The sequence below is a fragment of the Ciona robusta genome, chromosome 11 (genome assembly GCF_009617815.1).
Source record: "Ciona robusta chromosome 11, ASM961781v2".
In the NCBI taxonomy this organism is placed as follows: Eukaryota; Metazoa; Chordata; class Ascidiacea; order Phlebobranchia; family Cionidae; genus Ciona; species Ciona robusta.
The window spans coordinates 8033523-8051711 of NC_143245.1; the positions used below are offsets into that span (position 1 = coordinate 8033523).

At 35.9% G+C, this 18189-nt stretch overlaps 2 protein-coding genes across 4 annotated transcripts; both read right to left on the reverse strand.

Annotated features, from left to right (window-relative positions):
• Positions 1-277: 277 nt before the first annotated feature.
• LOC149729076 (uncharacterized) lies at positions 278-2377 on the reverse strand. The gene is made up of 4 exons (XM_089889043.1): positions 2069-2377; positions 1515-1665; positions 1226-1332; positions 278-726 (listed from the first exon to the last, which is right to left on the reverse strand). Exons 1-4 carry the CDS (start codon positions 2318-2320, stop codon positions 406-408), a joined length of 831 nt encoding a protein of 276 aa, XP_089745169.1. The 5' UTR covers positions 2321-2377; the 3' UTR covers positions 278-405.
• Positions 2378-3383: 1006 nt separating this feature from the next.
• On the reverse strand, positions 3384-18083 carry LOC149729077 (hypoxia up-regulated protein 1-like). Of its 3 annotated transcripts, none has more exons than XM_089889033.1 (27): positions 17883-18083; positions 17179-17272; positions 16693-16771; positions 16102-16247; positions 15579-15670; positions 15079-15207; positions 14685-14789; positions 14201-14322; positions 13823-13948; positions 13373-13507; positions 13037-13119; positions 12460-12592; positions 11212-11330; positions 10806-10871; positions 8736-8880; positions 8353-8431; positions 7585-7647; positions 7142-7249; positions 6890-7007; positions 6582-6684; positions 6116-6223; positions 5858-5950; positions 5380-5505; positions 5063-5170; positions 4537-4624; positions 3976-4095; positions 3384-3754 (listed from the first exon to the last, which is right to left on the reverse strand). In XM_089889033.1, exons 1-27 carry the CDS (start codon positions 17950-17952, stop codon positions 3645-3647), a joined length of 2868 nt encoding a protein of 955 aa, XP_089745159.1. In that variant the 5' UTR covers positions 17953-18083; the 3' UTR covers positions 3384-3644. The 3 variants fall into 3 exon arrangements, with proteins under 3 accessions (XP_089745159.1, XP_089745160.1, XP_089745161.1); XM_089889034.1 differs by having other exon boundaries at positions 3985-4095; positions 17883-18082; XM_089889035.1 differs by lacking the exon at positions 7585-7647.
• Positions 18084-18189: the final 106 nt, after the last annotated feature.

Below are 18189 nucleotides of genomic sequence, written 5' to 3' on the forward strand. Positions count from 1 at the left end.
AAATATATAAAAGATAAATATTGTATTGAGTAGCATTCATAGCGAACTATCATCTATGCGCTAGGGCTAGGGTATTGGGTTAACTCTTGCCTAATACCAGCCCCCATATATAGCGTTCCTGTTGCAAGACCACACCCATGCAGAAAATACAACTTATTACCTGCAGCGCTGCAACTTCACGGTAGTTGCATTTGACTTTACTTATATACGGTCTGGTGCACTTTACCGCAACTATGTAGCTGATAAATCATAAACTTTAGCGGCGAGTATACATGTGTGCTGATGCCTGCTTTCTGTAGATACATAAAGCGGTATTTTGTTTGATTTGGCGCTGGTACAAAGGTTGAGCTCATACCGCTCACCTTTAAATTTCAATCATTAACACAAAACGCGTTGTTATATTTTTCACCAAATTTTCGGCAAGTAATTTAAAACCATTGAAGAAATCTTTTGCATAAAAGTCGTGTCCTCTGCATGGAAGGTGAATCCTTTGAAAACCTTATAGCCTCCATATAACATCAGTATTGATATTATGCCCATAGAGATTTTGAACTCCTTCTGCATTCGTTTCATTACCGGGTGCTTCGCCATCATATTTGCAACAAGTGTGGCACCAACGTTCATGCGGGGAAATACTTGGTCAGGAACATCTTTCCCAAGGAACTTACAGAGAGGCTCCCAACCGTCAGCCAAATTGTAAACCAACAGCTTGTCTTTGGGGGCTTTCTTGAATGTAATATAAGTTTTAGCGTTTATAAAGTTATACGTGGTAACTCATTAGCGGGCAAGGGGTGTATGGAACATAACACTCGTGTTAAAACGACTGTCGTTGCCCGCCATGCGAGGACAAATAAATTACATCCGTGGTAACTTGTAGGCGTGCACGAGGTGTGTAAAACATAACACCCATGTTATAAAGATTGTGTTTGCCGGAATTAGCGACAAACGATAGTCGTCAAATGCAGTGCCTTGATAGAAGTATACGGAGAAAACATATAGTAGGGCGGGAGAAGACGGGACACCTTATAAATATCCTGATCACCATATAAATATCCGCACTAATTTAAGTATCCTGATCGTGTTTCAAACAATTAACAACGGTATACGGTAGTCGTAAGGATACGGATCTATAATTCTTTAAATGTTGTTTTTTTTACTACTAAATGCGACAAGAAAATAGAGTAAAAAGTTGTCCCATCTTTCCCCGCCCTACTATATATCATACCTGTTGCACATAAACATTGTGCTGACGAAACATGTGCTTCTGTATTGTACCGTTCTTGTCCACCGTCTGCCAAAACCACTTGGTTCTTGTTCCCAAGCAAACTTCAGCTGTCAAAGTAAAAAGAAAGGTTACCAGTTAGTTTTTTATGAAATGTGTATGTCTTTTTATACACCAGGCACTCATGGTGTATTGATACACCTCATGTTCACTGTAGAGTTATAACACGGGTGTCTCCTTGTACACCAGACACACATCCGATGTATTCTCTACACAATATAATCGTTCATACCTGCCCTGGTAGTCCATTTATAATATCTAAACCCAGTATACGTCATGAGTTGTACAAGCACATATAATGGCGAAGACTTTGAAGACATTTCTTCCATCTGTTTGTCCAAACTTTTACACCAACTCTCGTCGTCTCTTAAGGTCAGAATGATCTGTATTAAGAAGACACCCGTGTTATAACTCAACAGTGAGTGTCTGGTGTATAAGAAGACACTCAGGTTACAACTTAACAGTGAGCCTGAGGTGTATTGACACACCATGTCTGTCTGGTGTGTAAGAAGACACTCAGGTTACAACTTAACAGTGAGCCTGAGGTGTATGGACACACCATGTGTGTCTGGTGTGTAAGAAGACACACATGTTATAACTCAACAGTGAGCATGAGGTGCATGAATACACCATGTGTGTTTGGTGTATAAGAAGACACTCATTTTATAACGTATGAGGTGTATGAATACGTGATACACCATTTATATGTCTGTTTTTTTTAATTTAAAAAAATGTATGACTGGCAACTTAGACAAAAAGAACTAAACAAGGATGTTAAAAACCAACCTTCGCGTCCGGGAAAGCTTGGTGTATCTCTTCCCAGAAGAAATAAACCGGAATATCCAGAGCGACATCCACATCCTTATACATCCGTTTAAAATCTTCTACTTTCCCCCCGTTGTTCATTATTCGCATCCAGTCATCCCCAAGATACCAGAAGTTCTCAACAAAATCATACACATCATATCCAAGGGCCCTCAAAGCGGCGTTTAAAGTTTTCGTTCCAGTCTTGCTGTAACTTGCAACGATAATCTTCATTTTGTAGCAAATCTAAATGGATTTTCTGATTGATATCTAGAAATATAGAAAAATAAGAAGTATTCATTACAGTAAATACTATTGTGAGTAAGTAAAGCTATTTTAACGATTGCAACTCAGCTATTATACAAGACAGTTGCCAACACGGCGTGTTGATAGACTGTAATAAAAAACTTACGTCTGGTAAATCACAGTTTACATTGGGTTTATTGACCAAGCAAACATGTCTTACTTTTATTGTATCTGGGGCAATAAGCCATAGTTGGTGTCATAATACAAACATCGTTTAACGTTCAAAGTCCTCGCATATGGCTTGCTATAACTGGATTTTTTTAAACTCGCATTGAAAACCAAAGTTCTAGGTTTGAAGCCATGGTCGTGGATTCAGCGCAGGATTGGCCCATTTCAACTCCGTGGTGACTATTAGGTTGTTTAAATTATCGGTCGTAAGAAACAAGAACCGCCCTCGAAGTTTCATACGTGGTAACTTGTTGAGGTTAAGAGGTGGAAAAGCACCTGTTACCCTTTTTGCATGGTCACTTTTATGCGCGTAAGTACTCGCATATTTACTCGCAAAAAACAAAGTTAACACGCATAACGTCATAAGCGTGTTATCTGCTGTAGGAGGTTGGTTGTTACCCGCATTATGCGAGTAAAGAAAAGTATGGTGGAAGTACAGTTTCACTTTTAAGAGCCTAATCTTTTTCGGGTATTATTTTACAGGATTTAGTTGGTAATAGCGCCATGAGGTGTTAAAACTTATTTTATAAACTAGATTTACCAATATTGCGCTAAAATAAGCTTACTGAATGTTGATACGCGCATAAACCAATGACCACGCAAAATGGTCATTGGTTTATGCGCGGTAAGCGAGTTATCATATGACGAGTTAATGCGGATCGCTATTCGCATTAACTTTTTACCATGCAAAAAGGGTATGTGTAAACAGACTAACGTTGCCTGCCAGGCAAGGATGAATAAGTGACATTCGCTTACGGTTCGGTTTATAAAAACAAAACAGAACTTTATACGAACACATAACAACAAATAAAACTCAATACTCAAAAGTTTTTTGCTGGTTTATAAATTCATCTAAACAGAAACGTTTGGGTTACAGGAATGATTTTCACAACGGCAACTGCAAAAACAACAACGAACACGGCATCACTGGAAATATGTCACAGTGTTGCCCGCTGAAAACTCAGTGAACACACGAATACTTAATTTAAATGGTAAACTTGGCCCAAGCAGCATTTTCGTGCAAAACTGGGAACTTTAAATCTATGTTAACGAGATTGCACCGTTGTTTATTATAACGTTAATGTTACAATTCTTCTTTATCGTCTTCTGTTTGTTTCTTGGTTGTTGTCTCTTCCGTAGTTGTTGATGTTTCTGTTGAGGTTTGTGGAGTGACGGCTTCTGCTTCACCTGCATCTGGGATAGGGGGGTTGGGTTATGGTTTGAGTACATATAAGGTGTAATTGTACACCTCATGCTCACTGTCGAGTTATAACATGGGTGTTTTCTTATACACCAGACACACATGATGTATTCATACACCTCATGCTCACTGTCGAGCTACACATATGCTAGTTAAGCTGAACAAAACAACTTTTTTTAAATGATAAAAAAATTCAATAAAATGTTTTTATGACTTTTTAAACCTTCAGTTGCCGCTTTCTCATTGGTTGATTGTTCCTCGGTATTCGATTCTGATTGGTCGGTTTTATCTGCAGTGTCTTCAACTGTTTTGTTTGTTGTTTCTATGGTTTCATCTGTGGAATAAACACAACATTGTCGCAAAACAAATTTCGGCGTTTCAATAAAGACTTGGAGAATTACCAAAATAATTGGCAGTTAATAAAAGTTTAGGAACCGCTGCTTTGCATTCTATTCTATATGGGTGAGGTTATACAGTGAGGCAAGCCATGGGACCTGGGATTTAGACCAGAGTTGGCTCATTACCCCCAACACAGAGGTTTTATTTTATATGTGAAAACAATTTATATAACTTGGTGACTGAGATTTAGGACAGGGTTGGCCTACTACAGTAATACTACTAATACTGTGGATAAAAAAAGGCTACGAGTTGATATCAATTCATTGTTGCTGTGTACATACTGTTTACACCACATGCGACACCGCGTCACACTTAAAATTAAATTAACAGATTAATAAAAAAATCATCTTGATAAAACAATGAATCCACTACAAACCTGTTGTTGGTTTTGTTTCATTTTTCTTCGATTCAGATTTTGGTTTCTTTGGTTTTGCTGTCTTTGCCTTGTTGATTAAATATTGCATCTGTTTGTAGTTGAAATAATATTAGTTAGTGTAGATGCTCTAATTAACTAAACATGAGTGTGACCAACAATAATATGTTAATCTCTTTGAAACCTGAAAATATCTGCTGTCAAATGTAAATAAATTATAAACTGTATGGTTGACAATATAGACAACTCATAAATACACATACACAATAGTAGCAGCGTCTACCTTTAAAAAGTAATTCACTTTACCAAGAAACCAACAATTTTATCAGTTATCGGACTAACTTTTGTGTATTATTCCTTTAAGAAGTTTTGTCAAAACCCACTGATTGAGTTTTAGTTGCACTTACACCCCTCCCCCTCCCATGCCACCCACCAAACACACCCTCCCAACCCCCCCCCGACCCCAAACACACCCTCCCAACCCCAAACACACCATCCCAACCCCAAACGCACCCCCAACCCCCCCCACCTCTCTATTAAGTTCAAACATTTTCTGCCGAATATCATCAGGTTTAAGCACGGGGTCCTCGTTCGGTTGAAGTTTAGACTCAGCTTTCACAGTTTCGTTTTTCCAAGTCTGAAATAAGTAAAAACAACTAAAAATTTATATGAAAAAAAATGACGCAAATTTCACCAAAACATTTTGTACAAAAATGTCACTATCAGAAAAATAAATAGGTCAAGAGTTTAAAAAACTTAAAACAAAATTACATGGTAAGGTCTCCAAAGACTTTGATGTGAAAGATAGCTAAAAACTAAAAAACTACACTGTTTTTAAAAACTTACAATAGTTTCTGAGAGAAGATCCGTAAGAGTTTTGATTTCCACAGGGGTGTAGATTTGTGCTTCTTCTGGTAGAGCTAGCACAGCTTGCAGGAAATGCATGGAATAATTGAAACTGCTTTCTAAATCCTGGGGGGGCAATAAAAAAATTAAAAATCTGTTCATAAAAAAAAAAGATTTTTTATCTGAATTGGAAATTGAAGTGGAAACAATAAACAAACAGAGTAAATCAACTTTAGCTCGGTACCATGGCTTAGTGGTTGTATCGTTATTGGAAATATACTGAGCTCAATTCTTGATACTGGGTTTAATCAAAAAATGTTCAATTTTTTTTTTTATTATTTGTTTAATTTTTGTTTGGTTTAAAAGAGGGGGGGTCGCGACCCCATAAACACCCTCCCTGGCCACTGACCACTACCATTGAGACTTCTGCATGGATTATATCATATCAAACACACACACCCCCACTACTACTACCCACCTCCATAAGTGGAACAACATCTTGTCGTAACTTGACTCTCATCAACCACGGTCGTGCAAGATCTTTCAATGCTTGTCGTTTATCGTTAAACACCTGTGGTAGGAAAATATAAAAACAAAATATATAGGACATTGCATTTGATAACAAGTGTACAAAAAACAAATTGGTATAAAAAAATAACAAAAAGTACAATATGAGAAAAAAAACAAACAAGAAAATAAAATATGAAAAAAAACAAGAAAATATTTAAACCGTCACCTCAGGTGCAGGTTCTCCCTCCAATTCATCCATCCAATCAGAAGCCTCCGTTAAAGCAGCTGTTATCGATTCTTTCTCCTCATTGGTCAACGCATGTTCATATTCCTCCTAATTTGACCAATCAAAACAAAGTTGTAAAAATTTGACAAAAACATAAAAATATCCATATTTTTAGAATTTTTAAAACATTTTTCAACAACTAAATAATAAATGTATTGCTTGCCATGGTAAAAACTGCCATCCTAAATATTTGTCAATCCAGAAAAGACTTTTGATATCTCACTCGAAAAACAAACTGACATAAAAGTCAAAACTTGGGCAAAATCCACTACTTTTAATTAACAATAAATTTAATTAACATTGTATATATTTTATTCTTCAAAAAGCTGTAGCAATAATTTTCTACAAAAAACAATGCTTTTCCAAGTTTTTTAATAGCAAAAAAAACAAAGCAAAACCACCCCACCTGGTAAAGTTTATCTCGTTTATCGTAAATATACGACTCAAGTTTGTTGATGGCGACCTCTCGTGCGAGTTTCAACGCATCTCGTGCTGATAATTCGTTCAATCTGCATACAAGTTGTAGTGGTTGGTGATTGTGGATAATTTTTCCCGATCTACCATTATTTTATTCTATATGGGTGAGGTCCTACAGCAGCATTACTTTTCACTGAGTAAAAAGTCACTTACTTAAACTTAATTAAATGCCTTTAAAACTTTAAATTTTTACTAAAACTTAAAAGTTCACTTAATGAAATGCATATGCCAACTTACTTTTCACTTGACATATGTTTATGAACGGCCGACGGCTCCTCATGATCAATGCTTGAAACGTTCATCCCGAGGGTGAACGACTTCTTTACTTTGATAAATCTCTTCTCCGTCTTGGTTTCTGAGAAAATAAAATATTGAATTAAATTTAGGAATTAGAAAATATTCGATTTTTACAATAATTTGTGACTTTTTGTTACCTTTTAACTGGATGTGAACAAAAAAATAACCATTTTAATTTCTTTCATTTCTTACCATTTTTCTCGTTAGTTTTCGTTTTCTCGTCGACTTCCGGTTTCGTTTCATCAGATTTTTTTTCTTTTGTTTTTTCCTCTTCTGTTTTTTTATCAGAATCTGATTTTTCTAGAAATTGTTTGGTTTTATTATAAAAAAAAACAAAAATCTGTAAACAGCTGTAAGCTTGCTTATCCATACACTGCAGTATTGGTGACAATGTGGAGCATTGGACCCGGGATCCTTCGGTTACAATGCAAGTACCTAACAACTAAAACACAAAGCACGCAACGTTACCTGCTACAATATAGCCCGCACATCAATATGTTAGTTAAGGCAACAACAGAAGTTTTATTTTTTTATTATTTGTGGGTGAGGCCCTTGTCTGGACTTAGGCCGGATTTGCCCCAATACCCCAACACCCAAAAAAGTTAGTAAACAGCAGAAGTTAGTTATTAAACTACCTGATTCAGTTGAGTTAGTTGAATCGGATCCACCAAACAAGTTAGAAAGGCCGTCTTTAATTTCTACATAAACACCCGGTTTTATGTAGTTGCTACAATTGCCTCATAACTACATTAATATTAGTTTCACAAAGAGAGGTTTAGAATATTATAATAAAAGAGAACGTGCGAACATGTATGTCTTAACATATGACCTACTATATAACATATACCTACTATCTACTGTAATATAAAAAAACACATATCTATAAGACTATAACACTAGCAATTTATTGAGATAAGGCCTAAACCTCATGGTTTGTCTAGGCCCTCAGGAAATTGATTTGCCTCCAAAACCTGCTGTTTTCCAAATTCAAATTTCAGTATTAAGTTAAAATTTGATTTTTTTAAAGTGTTGTTTTAACAGCAAGGGGTTGTGATGTTACATGCTTAACTCTAGTGATCAAAATGTGGCATGTTGCGACCAAAATGTAGCATGTTGGGTCCAAAATGTGGCATGTTGGGTCAGGTATAGGACATGCATGGAAACAATTACACCGTATGAAGGAATATATGATGCTTGCACAACATAGAACGGCTAGATATCTACTGAGTTCTGGTATAAGATAAACAATATACCGGAGAATTTTTAATTTCTAAAGTCATGAAACCAACAAAGCCCTAACGGAATTTTGGTGTTTCTAAAAAACTTACTCCAAACAAATATACAATACAGTATACAGACATAAACATACAAACATGCATCAAACATACAGATCCATAACTTACTTTGCAAAGTTGAATCTTCGTCTTGTGTATCAGTAACGTTCGCTTCCACGGTTTTATTCACCTCGTAAACTGATTCAACCTGGAAATGAAAAGTTAAATTGGTGTTTTATTAAATTTGTTTTGGACAAAATTATATAGTTGGATAAATGTATTAAACATTTCCTTTTGCTTATAATTGTAACACAAAGTTACATATGTGGTAACTAGAAAGTAATAGGTTTTCCAATTTATCAGTCATATAAAAAAATAATTACCACAAACAAAGTCACATATGTGGTAACTCATAAGCGGGCACTGGAGGATAAAATAACCACTGTCATTGCCTCGTCATGCGGGATGAATAAGTTACATTAATTCATTAACAAATCAAGTATAAATCTTACACTTTCTAGGTTAAGGACCCCGCTCTCATCCATTCTAAAATGAGCCTTCACCCCTTTAGACTCCGTGTTATTATCCTCCCCATATTTGGCATGAGCTTCAGCCACCCCTGTTAGCGACACTTGTGATATACTTCGATCAAATCTCCTGGGGGAAAAATGTAACAATAATTTAAAGAAAAAAAAACAGAATACTTTTATCATGGCCCTAGAATAGGCCCCTATATAAATTTCTAGTGATGTACCGAATCGTTAAAAAAACGATTCGGCCGAAACCGAATATTCGGCCATTTGTGCCGAATCAATTCGGCCGAATCAACCGAATCGTTTATGACGTCATCCGAACCTACGGCGACGAGCGGTCGGTAAAAACGACATAAAGGAAAATACTTTATCATGGCACCGTGTCACACACAAGTATCAACAATTTCAATATAAGTCTTTAATGTGGCAATAAAGCGTTGTGGGAAACATTAGTCTCCTAATAACGCGCGTATTTACGAACCAAAACTACAGGGAAGGTAAATCGTTGGGAGAAAAGCACAACGGTGACGGACGAGCGTGGATTAGATAAATTTAATTTTATTGCAACACGGACGAGCAGTTAATTCGAGAACTTAAAAATTCTTTACTGTAACGGCGTAACCATTGACAAAACCTGTGTTACGCAAACAAAAAAAAATTATTTACTTTTGTGACGAAAATACATTGTGTATGAGCGTCCCATTTTACGCTCTGCGTCGGCTTGGGAAATAAAGGAAGACGCATGCGATAGCATACTTTCAACACTTAGTAAGCGAAGCAATCGTTGTGAATTTGTTCTTGTAGAAACCAACGAAATGCTAATCTCAGTCTAATTTGCAAACAGCCTGTTCCCTGTGGTATATAAATTGTCGGATTTATATGAAATGTTTTTTGGATTTTGAATGTTACATAACGTAACATGTGTATATAAATTTTAAATTTAATATTTTAGGTGTAAAATTAATATCTTGCAACTGGGATTCACGAAACTCTGATTTTCGCGCGGTGCCCAAGACCTACGTTTTTGGCTTCTGTCCAAGCTCGGCCGGAACGATACTTAGCAATATTATATTACAATTTGTGTTGGTTCTAATTTCCTGATAGCTTCGCTCCTCGCACTTATATTTGCATCAATTAAAATTCACATAATCGCGATTTACCTGCATTTATACTACTCACGGTTACTAGCTTAAAACTATACCGAGAGTAAAAAAAATATTCGAAAACTTTACTTTTACATTTTGTATTCTGCTTTGTGCTAAAAATGTGCAGGGGATCGTGCGCAGACGCGTGCCGTATTTAGAGAGAAAAAGCGAGTGTTTCTTTATCGACGACCGGGAGCAGACGCGTGCACTATTTAGAGAGAAAAAGCGAGTGTTTCTTTATCGACGATCGGGAGCAGACGCGTGCACTATTAAGAGAGAAATGGCGAGTGTTTCTTTATCGACGATCGGGAGCAGATTCGGTCGCGAATGTGACGAAGTTTATCAAAGTGCGCATGTTCCATAGCCCATAGAACCGTATCCGAAATGATTAGCATTGCTATAAAGCATGACGATTAATTAAATTAAACTTATTTGTTGCAAATAGTCTTTAATTCTTATCTCACAAATTGCGCAAGTTCTTGCTAATCGTATCTATATTGTCTGTGAAAAAGTTCGGTTTTTGCCGAATCTTTACGCACGATTCGGCCAAAACCGAATCTTTGTCAAAATCGCTGATTCGGCCGAATAAATTCGGCAAACCGAAACTTCGGTACATCACTATAAATTTCCATAGATTAACTTTCTGAAATTTTATAAATTTTCAGGAAAACAATGTAAGAGATATAAACAAGTAACCTTGTAAATACATTCCTAGATCGAAATAAATTAAAATCCAACTGTATTCAAATAGAAGACAAATGGAATTCGGGCCAGAACTCTGTTACTTTTTTTTAGATATAATAACAAAATCTTCAGATATTTTCAGATATAATAACAAAAAAAGATGTGTCATATATATAAAATGTTATGTTTGTACTGAAAACAAATGAATATTTAAACTCACTCTTTCTCATTTGTGATGAAACTTAGATCACCATAATTTACGCTGAAGTTGAAATCTTCATAAAATCTGGAAAAAGATGAATAATATTAAATAGTGTTAGTTTTTTGTGAACAGTTTTAAACAATTTCATCCACTCAGTATCAAAAAGTGAAACACTGACATTGTAGAAGAATTCTTGAGCGAAAAATTAATCAGAGTTTAAATACAAGAATGTAACTGTATCACATTTCATCATTTAGTTAAAAGACTATGGACTGTACATTTTAAAATTCAGTCTTGTTTTTTAGCTTTTTTTAAATATTTTTTTAGTTATTTTTTTTAATGGCTGAAATGTAATAGCTCAACATGGGTTGAGAGTTGAGACCTCACTTAAAACAGTCCCATTTTATCAATATAGACCACCCACCTGTTAAAAGTGATGACCTTACGTTGAGGATAAGGATTGTTTCGTTGAAACAATGTTCGCTTAACTTGTTTCACGTTTTCGCTTCCGTCATCAGAGGTGGTGCGACGATCGAACTCAATCTGTGACATAATGTTTATGGGGGTGAGAAAATAATGTTAACTCCATTAACCTGTTTATAGTAGGACATGTTCTGAACCCCTGAGACAACTGTAGCACTTTGGGTAAACTCTGGTCTAAATCCCAGGTCCCATGGCTTGCCTCACTGTAGGACTTCACCCATATAGAATAGAATGTGCATATACAATGTTAGGGTAATGGGCCAACTCAGGCCTAAATCCCAGGTGCCATGGCGTGCCTCACTGTAGGACTTCACCCATATAGAATAGAATGTGCATATACAATGTTAGGGTAATGGGCCAACTCAGGCCTAAATCTGTCTCATAGCCTTCTATGAGTATCCTCACCCATATAGAAAGGAAACATAAGAAACTATTCCATATATAACTAAAGTTATGTAAAACCCTAAAACATGATCAAACACTTAGTAACCACTTACTGAGATCAAGAACAAGCCACACATAGTGTTGAATACACAAAGCACAACAATACAATGACGATAGAGCTGGCACACAGTACACCAGCTAACTCTCATCACTGTGTGGTTGTGGGTTGCTACTTTACTTCATACACTGCCATAAACATAACTACCACCACTTTTATAACAGTTAAATAAGCATTACTAAGTTAGCCGTTGCCAAAATCCTGCATTAAACTTATTCTTATTTACAGGCAGTTGATATCATAATTTAGATTATAGTCTATTCTAAACACCTGAGATCTGGGATGTAGGTCTATTACCCCAACAACCAGGATGCTACCCACTATACCCCACAGAGGCTGTTTATAGACACTCAATAATAGAGATTCTATTCTATAAGAGTGAGGTCTTTAGTGAGGCACACCTGAGACCTGGGATGTTGGTCTATTACACCAACACCCAGGGTGCTACCATCTAGACCCCACTGAGGCTGTTTATAGACACTCAATAATAGAGATTCTGTTCTATAAGGGTGAGGTCTTCAGTGAGCCACCTGAGACCTGGGATTTATGTATATTACCCCAACAACCAGAGTGCTACCCACTAGACCCCACTGGGGCAGTTTATATATAGGTCCTAAATGCGCCACACCTGAGACCTTTTTTTAACCAACTCTATAATTATCCTACGTATATAATTATCCTACAAACCTCAATAGGATAAACTGCTCCTGACTTGACATGGAAAGTTTTAACCCTGAAAACATTAGAAGCAGCAGCTGCTTGATAGGAAGCTCCCAACGCTGGAGCTTCGTCGGCGTTGATGCTTTTGCCAAGGTCGGCTCTGTTTGGAAAACATTAAGGTTAAAATAGTATTGAATCTACTTTAATTTAACGCAGTGTCAACCGACCTTTAAAATATACGGCAAATTCCTTTTCCAAAGTCAGATAAATTGAAATAAATCTATTTTAATTTAATACAGTGTTCCTTCACTATTCAATACCCTTATATAAAACCTACAGAGTCCATACCGTTTAAAACAAAATTAAACAGTGGTGTGCCCTTTATATTGATTGTCGTTACCATGGCAATGTGACGATCAAACAAATAAAGAACCGAAATGTAAATGCCATCATTGAGACACGACAATTTATATTTGTTATCTTTTGTGCTGAGAAATAAAAGCCATGAAACCCATATCCTTGTGTGTAACACTGATGCCCAGATGTTGTTATGCTAAAATTGAGTTTATATAAAAATGAAATATTATGATTCTTAATTTCTTACTTTCCGGATTCTTTTAACAAGATTTCTTGAACCTTAGGAACCCGAGTTCCTCCTCCAACTAAGAGGATCTGGTTCATTAAATCCTGGGGGGAAATATTAATATTTTAAAATGGCACCTTTTAAACACATAAAAATATACTAAAATAAATAGGAACTTAAGAAATACATTTATCAAAAGCCAAAACTTCTTATACTACCACATTTCAGCAACTCGACTGTGGGCATGGGAGTGGCAACCATGAATAAGTCACTCAAGTTCCCGCCTACATTGACACACTGTTAAGTCAGTAACAAACATCTCTCTACACCTATATTCCCCCCTTTAACCCCACCCACCATAGTAAGCTCCGAGGCCTCGATGGCGTCCTTCATGGGTTGCGCGACCCTCGCCCACAAATCCTCGCACAACGATTCAAAATCCTCCCTCGTTACTTTCGCACGGAAATCTTCGTCGTCGATTAATCCTTCCACCTGTGATGTCATAATGGATATGATGATGTCATAATGGATATGATGATGTCATAATGAATATAACCACAAACTGACATAAATAGCTAGCCATACAGAATTAGATAACTGCATCTATATGTTGTCACTGCCATTTTTAGTAAAAACACACTAAACATTTAACAGTGTTGCATTTTCTGTTAAATAATCCCAATAACACAGTAGTTGCTCATAATTACAACTGTAAACTATTACAGACAATGTATTCAGCCAATAGTAGACAGAAAATGGTAAATTTCATGTCCAGCCACAAACAATGTCCATCAACCCCCTACTCACCTGTGCCATGTGGTCAACATTAGCGCTCAATACTTTCTTCAATCTTCGTGCTTCCTTCAATAACTTGGCCATCGAACGAGGGTTCTTTGTGACATCACTACTCGTCTTCTTCTTCTCGTTGAACAACTGAGGATAATGGATTATTATGACATCATAATGCAACAGTTGTCCTTAATATCACTAAAGTTGTTTAAAAATATTAAAAATAAAATTACTGCTGAAAATGTGAATTAAAAGTAACTTTGTGGGTGATTGTTTTTTCTTTACTATTCAAACTTGCAAAACATAATTTTTAGGATCAAAATACATTAAAATTTATTATATTACACAAACATTGTTTAGAAAATTAGCTTGTTAAATTTAGCAATGCTTTCCCACCTTAACAAGTAGATCCCTCAGCCTTAGCTCCATCTCCAATCCACCCAAAGTTCGATCGAACCCGACACCCTTCACCGATAGTTGGGGGTCAGCTACCCCGTTCACTTTCACAACTTGGTAAGCTGGGGAGAGGTTTAGGGTGAAACAATATAAAGGTGTAGAGGGTAGGCTATGTAACGATTCTTGGACTAGGGGTAACCCTTGTTGGCATTCACTGACGCAAAGTTATAGAATCAGGAGGATTATTTTCTCGTTTTACTAATTTACTATTTTACACTTATTTGCAAACTCCCTGTTGTTTTAGATGTTTCTCCGGAAGTTTATAAAAAATTGATACTTAATGATTTTTTTTTAAAGTTTAACAACCACTGGTAAAGTAAATAAAATGCAGTGGTTTCCTGAGTCTTTTTATACACAAGTATTTCCAATAACCCAGTGTTGAAATGAATAAGTTAACACAAATTATAAGTCAACAACAACTTACATATAATAGTGGCAATTGTGCTGCTAGCACCCATGTCGTAGAACATCATGTAAGTCGCTGTTGTGTTTATATCATTGCGCCGGAACACACCGTAGTTTAGTGCAGCTGTTTGAAAGGATTAGTTATGAAAGATGATGAAGTAGTTCAGTAATAAATCTGTATCGTAGGTCTCTGGTGTACCTTACTGAGAACCTAACTTTTTTAGAATAGAATCTCTATTATTGAGTGTCTATAAACTGTCTCAGTGGGGTCTAGTGGGTAGCACCCTGGGTGTTGGGGTAATGGACCTACATCCCAGGTCTAAGGTGTGCCTTACTAATAACCTCACCCTTATATTACTAAAAGGAAATAAACTGCCCCAACAATATTTAAACCTAAGCATCATAATAACCACCTGCTGTGTTATCATCCATAAGTTGGGCAATCTTCAACCCAGCAAGGTCTGCAGCGTATAGAAGGGATTTTCTTTCAGCTTGGTTGAAATAAGCAGGGACAGTAAGAACACAAGCATCAATTGGTTGTTCTGTAAAGGTTTGATTATAATTATTAAAATACTGTACAAGATGAGAAGGATGTTATTCAGTTCATATTTATAAGAATATGTGGGCGTGGCGTAATAACTATCGTACGTTCAACATTATATCCTGAATAATTAAATAGTTTGATGTTTAAACTCTGTAAATAACTACTGATCATATCTATTACATACAAGTCTTACAATGATACATATAATAGGAACTGGGATTTATGCAGCAGTAAACCATATATTATAGATGACACAATTACTAACATAAAATTCAAAGATTGATTGGTAATCTATAACCCTTAAAAGGGACGCCTAAAAAGGTTAAAAATTTTACAAAAAAAATTCATAGAAAACATATAAACACGTACGTGCATATTCCTCTGCCATGTTCCTTGAATGATTCAACATCATCGCCATTAATTCCTCGGGTGAATACATGATGGCTTTCTCTGCGTCGTGGCTGGGATGAAGAGTAAATTAATAAACCAACATAGGTCTTATTAAAGGCCACGTAATTCGAAACTGCAATAACTCAGTTGTGGCCTAGAGCCTTGAATTGTGAAGTTTTAGAATTGATATGTTTGGAACCTAACAGTACAAAGAATAAGAGCAACAAAAACAACTGTCCGACAAAAAAAGTTTTAACAATAATATGGTTAATCTATACTCAGTTGTATCCGCTTCTATCTGTATTTTATCCTATGTTTAGTATGTTACCACTTATGTATAAGAGACAACTGACAAGTGCAGTATATAATATCATCCCCACTACTCAATTACTGACATTGTTGGCATAATAGCAGATAGCTGCAGAAATACACTAATTGAAACACAACATTTCATGCCTTAATTTGTTACAAACATAAACTTCAATCGCAAGTCCAAACTCACAGGAAAGTCACGGTGCCAGTTTCCGGATCGTTCATAAGATGATGGTACGGGAATCGCTTCTGGTAAAGTTGGACCATCGGATGGTCAAGGCTTTTCCCCAAGAGTTCTTGCAGGTAAAGGTAAGTGTTCTTGGGAAATCGAACTCCCTGGAAAAGGTGGGGATTTTTAATGATAACTAAAACATTTTGTTTTTTGGTCTATTCTATATGAGTGAGGGCCTTCATCATGTTATGTCATCAACCATAAATTTAGGCAAGAGTTGTACACCTTAAAATGACCGTGGCTGAATCTGTGTATTTTTTTCTCTCCCTGCAGAACTTCTGATATAGACTGAATAGACATAGCTATAGGTCAGGTTACATAATATAATTGTGCGGACGTGAGCTTTAGGTCAGAGTTGCACTTTTTTTAATTTCATTTTGAAACTACTGATATAAACACAGGTCAGGTATGATTGGAGAAAAGATTTAGACCAGAGTTGCACACCTTTGATGACCGGAACTGTGTAATTTTTCACTGCTAAACTACTGATATATACATACATGTGAAGTTGTGAACAATATATGGTGATTACCAACAACATATCCTTACCTTTCCCACAGCAGCGCTCCCAAATTCTCGCTCCCCGTTGCGTAAATAAACAGCAACTTCTGTTTTCCTTTTCGACTCTCTGAAAAAAGTGGTAAAAAATTAATCAGTCATTAAAATACACCAGTTTCAACACCATCATACAGATGTAAAACAGCGGCCATAGAAGCAATAAAAGCAACATTGAAGAAATCATGGACTTTATATTATTTTGTTGTAGAAGATTAATAATGACATGCCTGCAGCAGCGGAGTATATACCTTATTTATTTTATACGGTTATTCGTAATGTATGCAATCTCCGCAAGCTTGGGTCATAGGGTTAAGTCTTGTAGCAATATGCCAATGTATAAAGAAACCAAATACCCAACTCTTAAATTAATGGTTAATCTTTTAAGTTAAACATATTTGTTTATGATGTAAAAACCCATAGGTTTATTAAAACATCTCTTTTTCCAACATTTAAGGTCAAATAATTAAACATATTTACTTGTTTAATACAATTTCCATGGGCACCCCAGGTTTGACAATGGCAACTTTGACCCACTCTGACCCGAGATCAATTGACATAACACCAATGGCATCTGTGGGGTGAAAGTGAATAAGATGAATATGACGTATCACGTATAAACAAATACCAGGCTATAAAATGTTATGGTCCTAAATATAACTGGTACATATATAAATTTTTAAACCAAACACATTGTAATTGCCATTATCAAAAATAATTTAAGTTGCTCATCTATTCTCTTTTACGATTGGTAAAGGGGCTGACCAATTTGTTAATAGAAATTTGGCAACGCATTAAATATATATATATCAGGGTGGAGGAAGATGGGACACCTTTAGCACATAATATCCAAGTATCCTGAAAAACAATTAACAACGGCCTATGGGAGCCGAGAGCATACAGTTTAAGAATTCTTTAAATGTTTTTTGTTTACAACTAAACTGGATGAGAATATGGAATGAAAGTGTGTCCCACATATATACAGAAGGGTGGGGGGACATTCAAAGAATAATAAAACCATATTCTCATGACTTCCATAAACCGTTGTTTATTGTTTAAACCTTGATCAGGATATTTGAATATTAGGTGCTAAAGGTGTCCCCCCTTCCCCCACAGTACTATATATACTATTTCATTGAATAATCCAAAACAACAACTAATATCAATACACAAAGAAACCTCACCTGTATACTGTAAATGTGACACCACTAATAAGGTAAACATAAATAATGAAGGCAAGGAAATAAAATGCATCTTTATGTTGTTTCGCAAATCTTCTACAAATATCTATTTCTTCATACAATCGACATTAATTATACTAATATGTACCAGCTTTCAAAATACTAATTTTATAAAAATTCTGCTTTAACAAGAACAAACTGTGTATTATTTTTGCAGCTAAATTTGTAAACACATTCTGTTTTAAGTCTAATATATGACATTATTGTTTATAATTTATAAACCTGCAACCTATACAGATTTAACGAATAT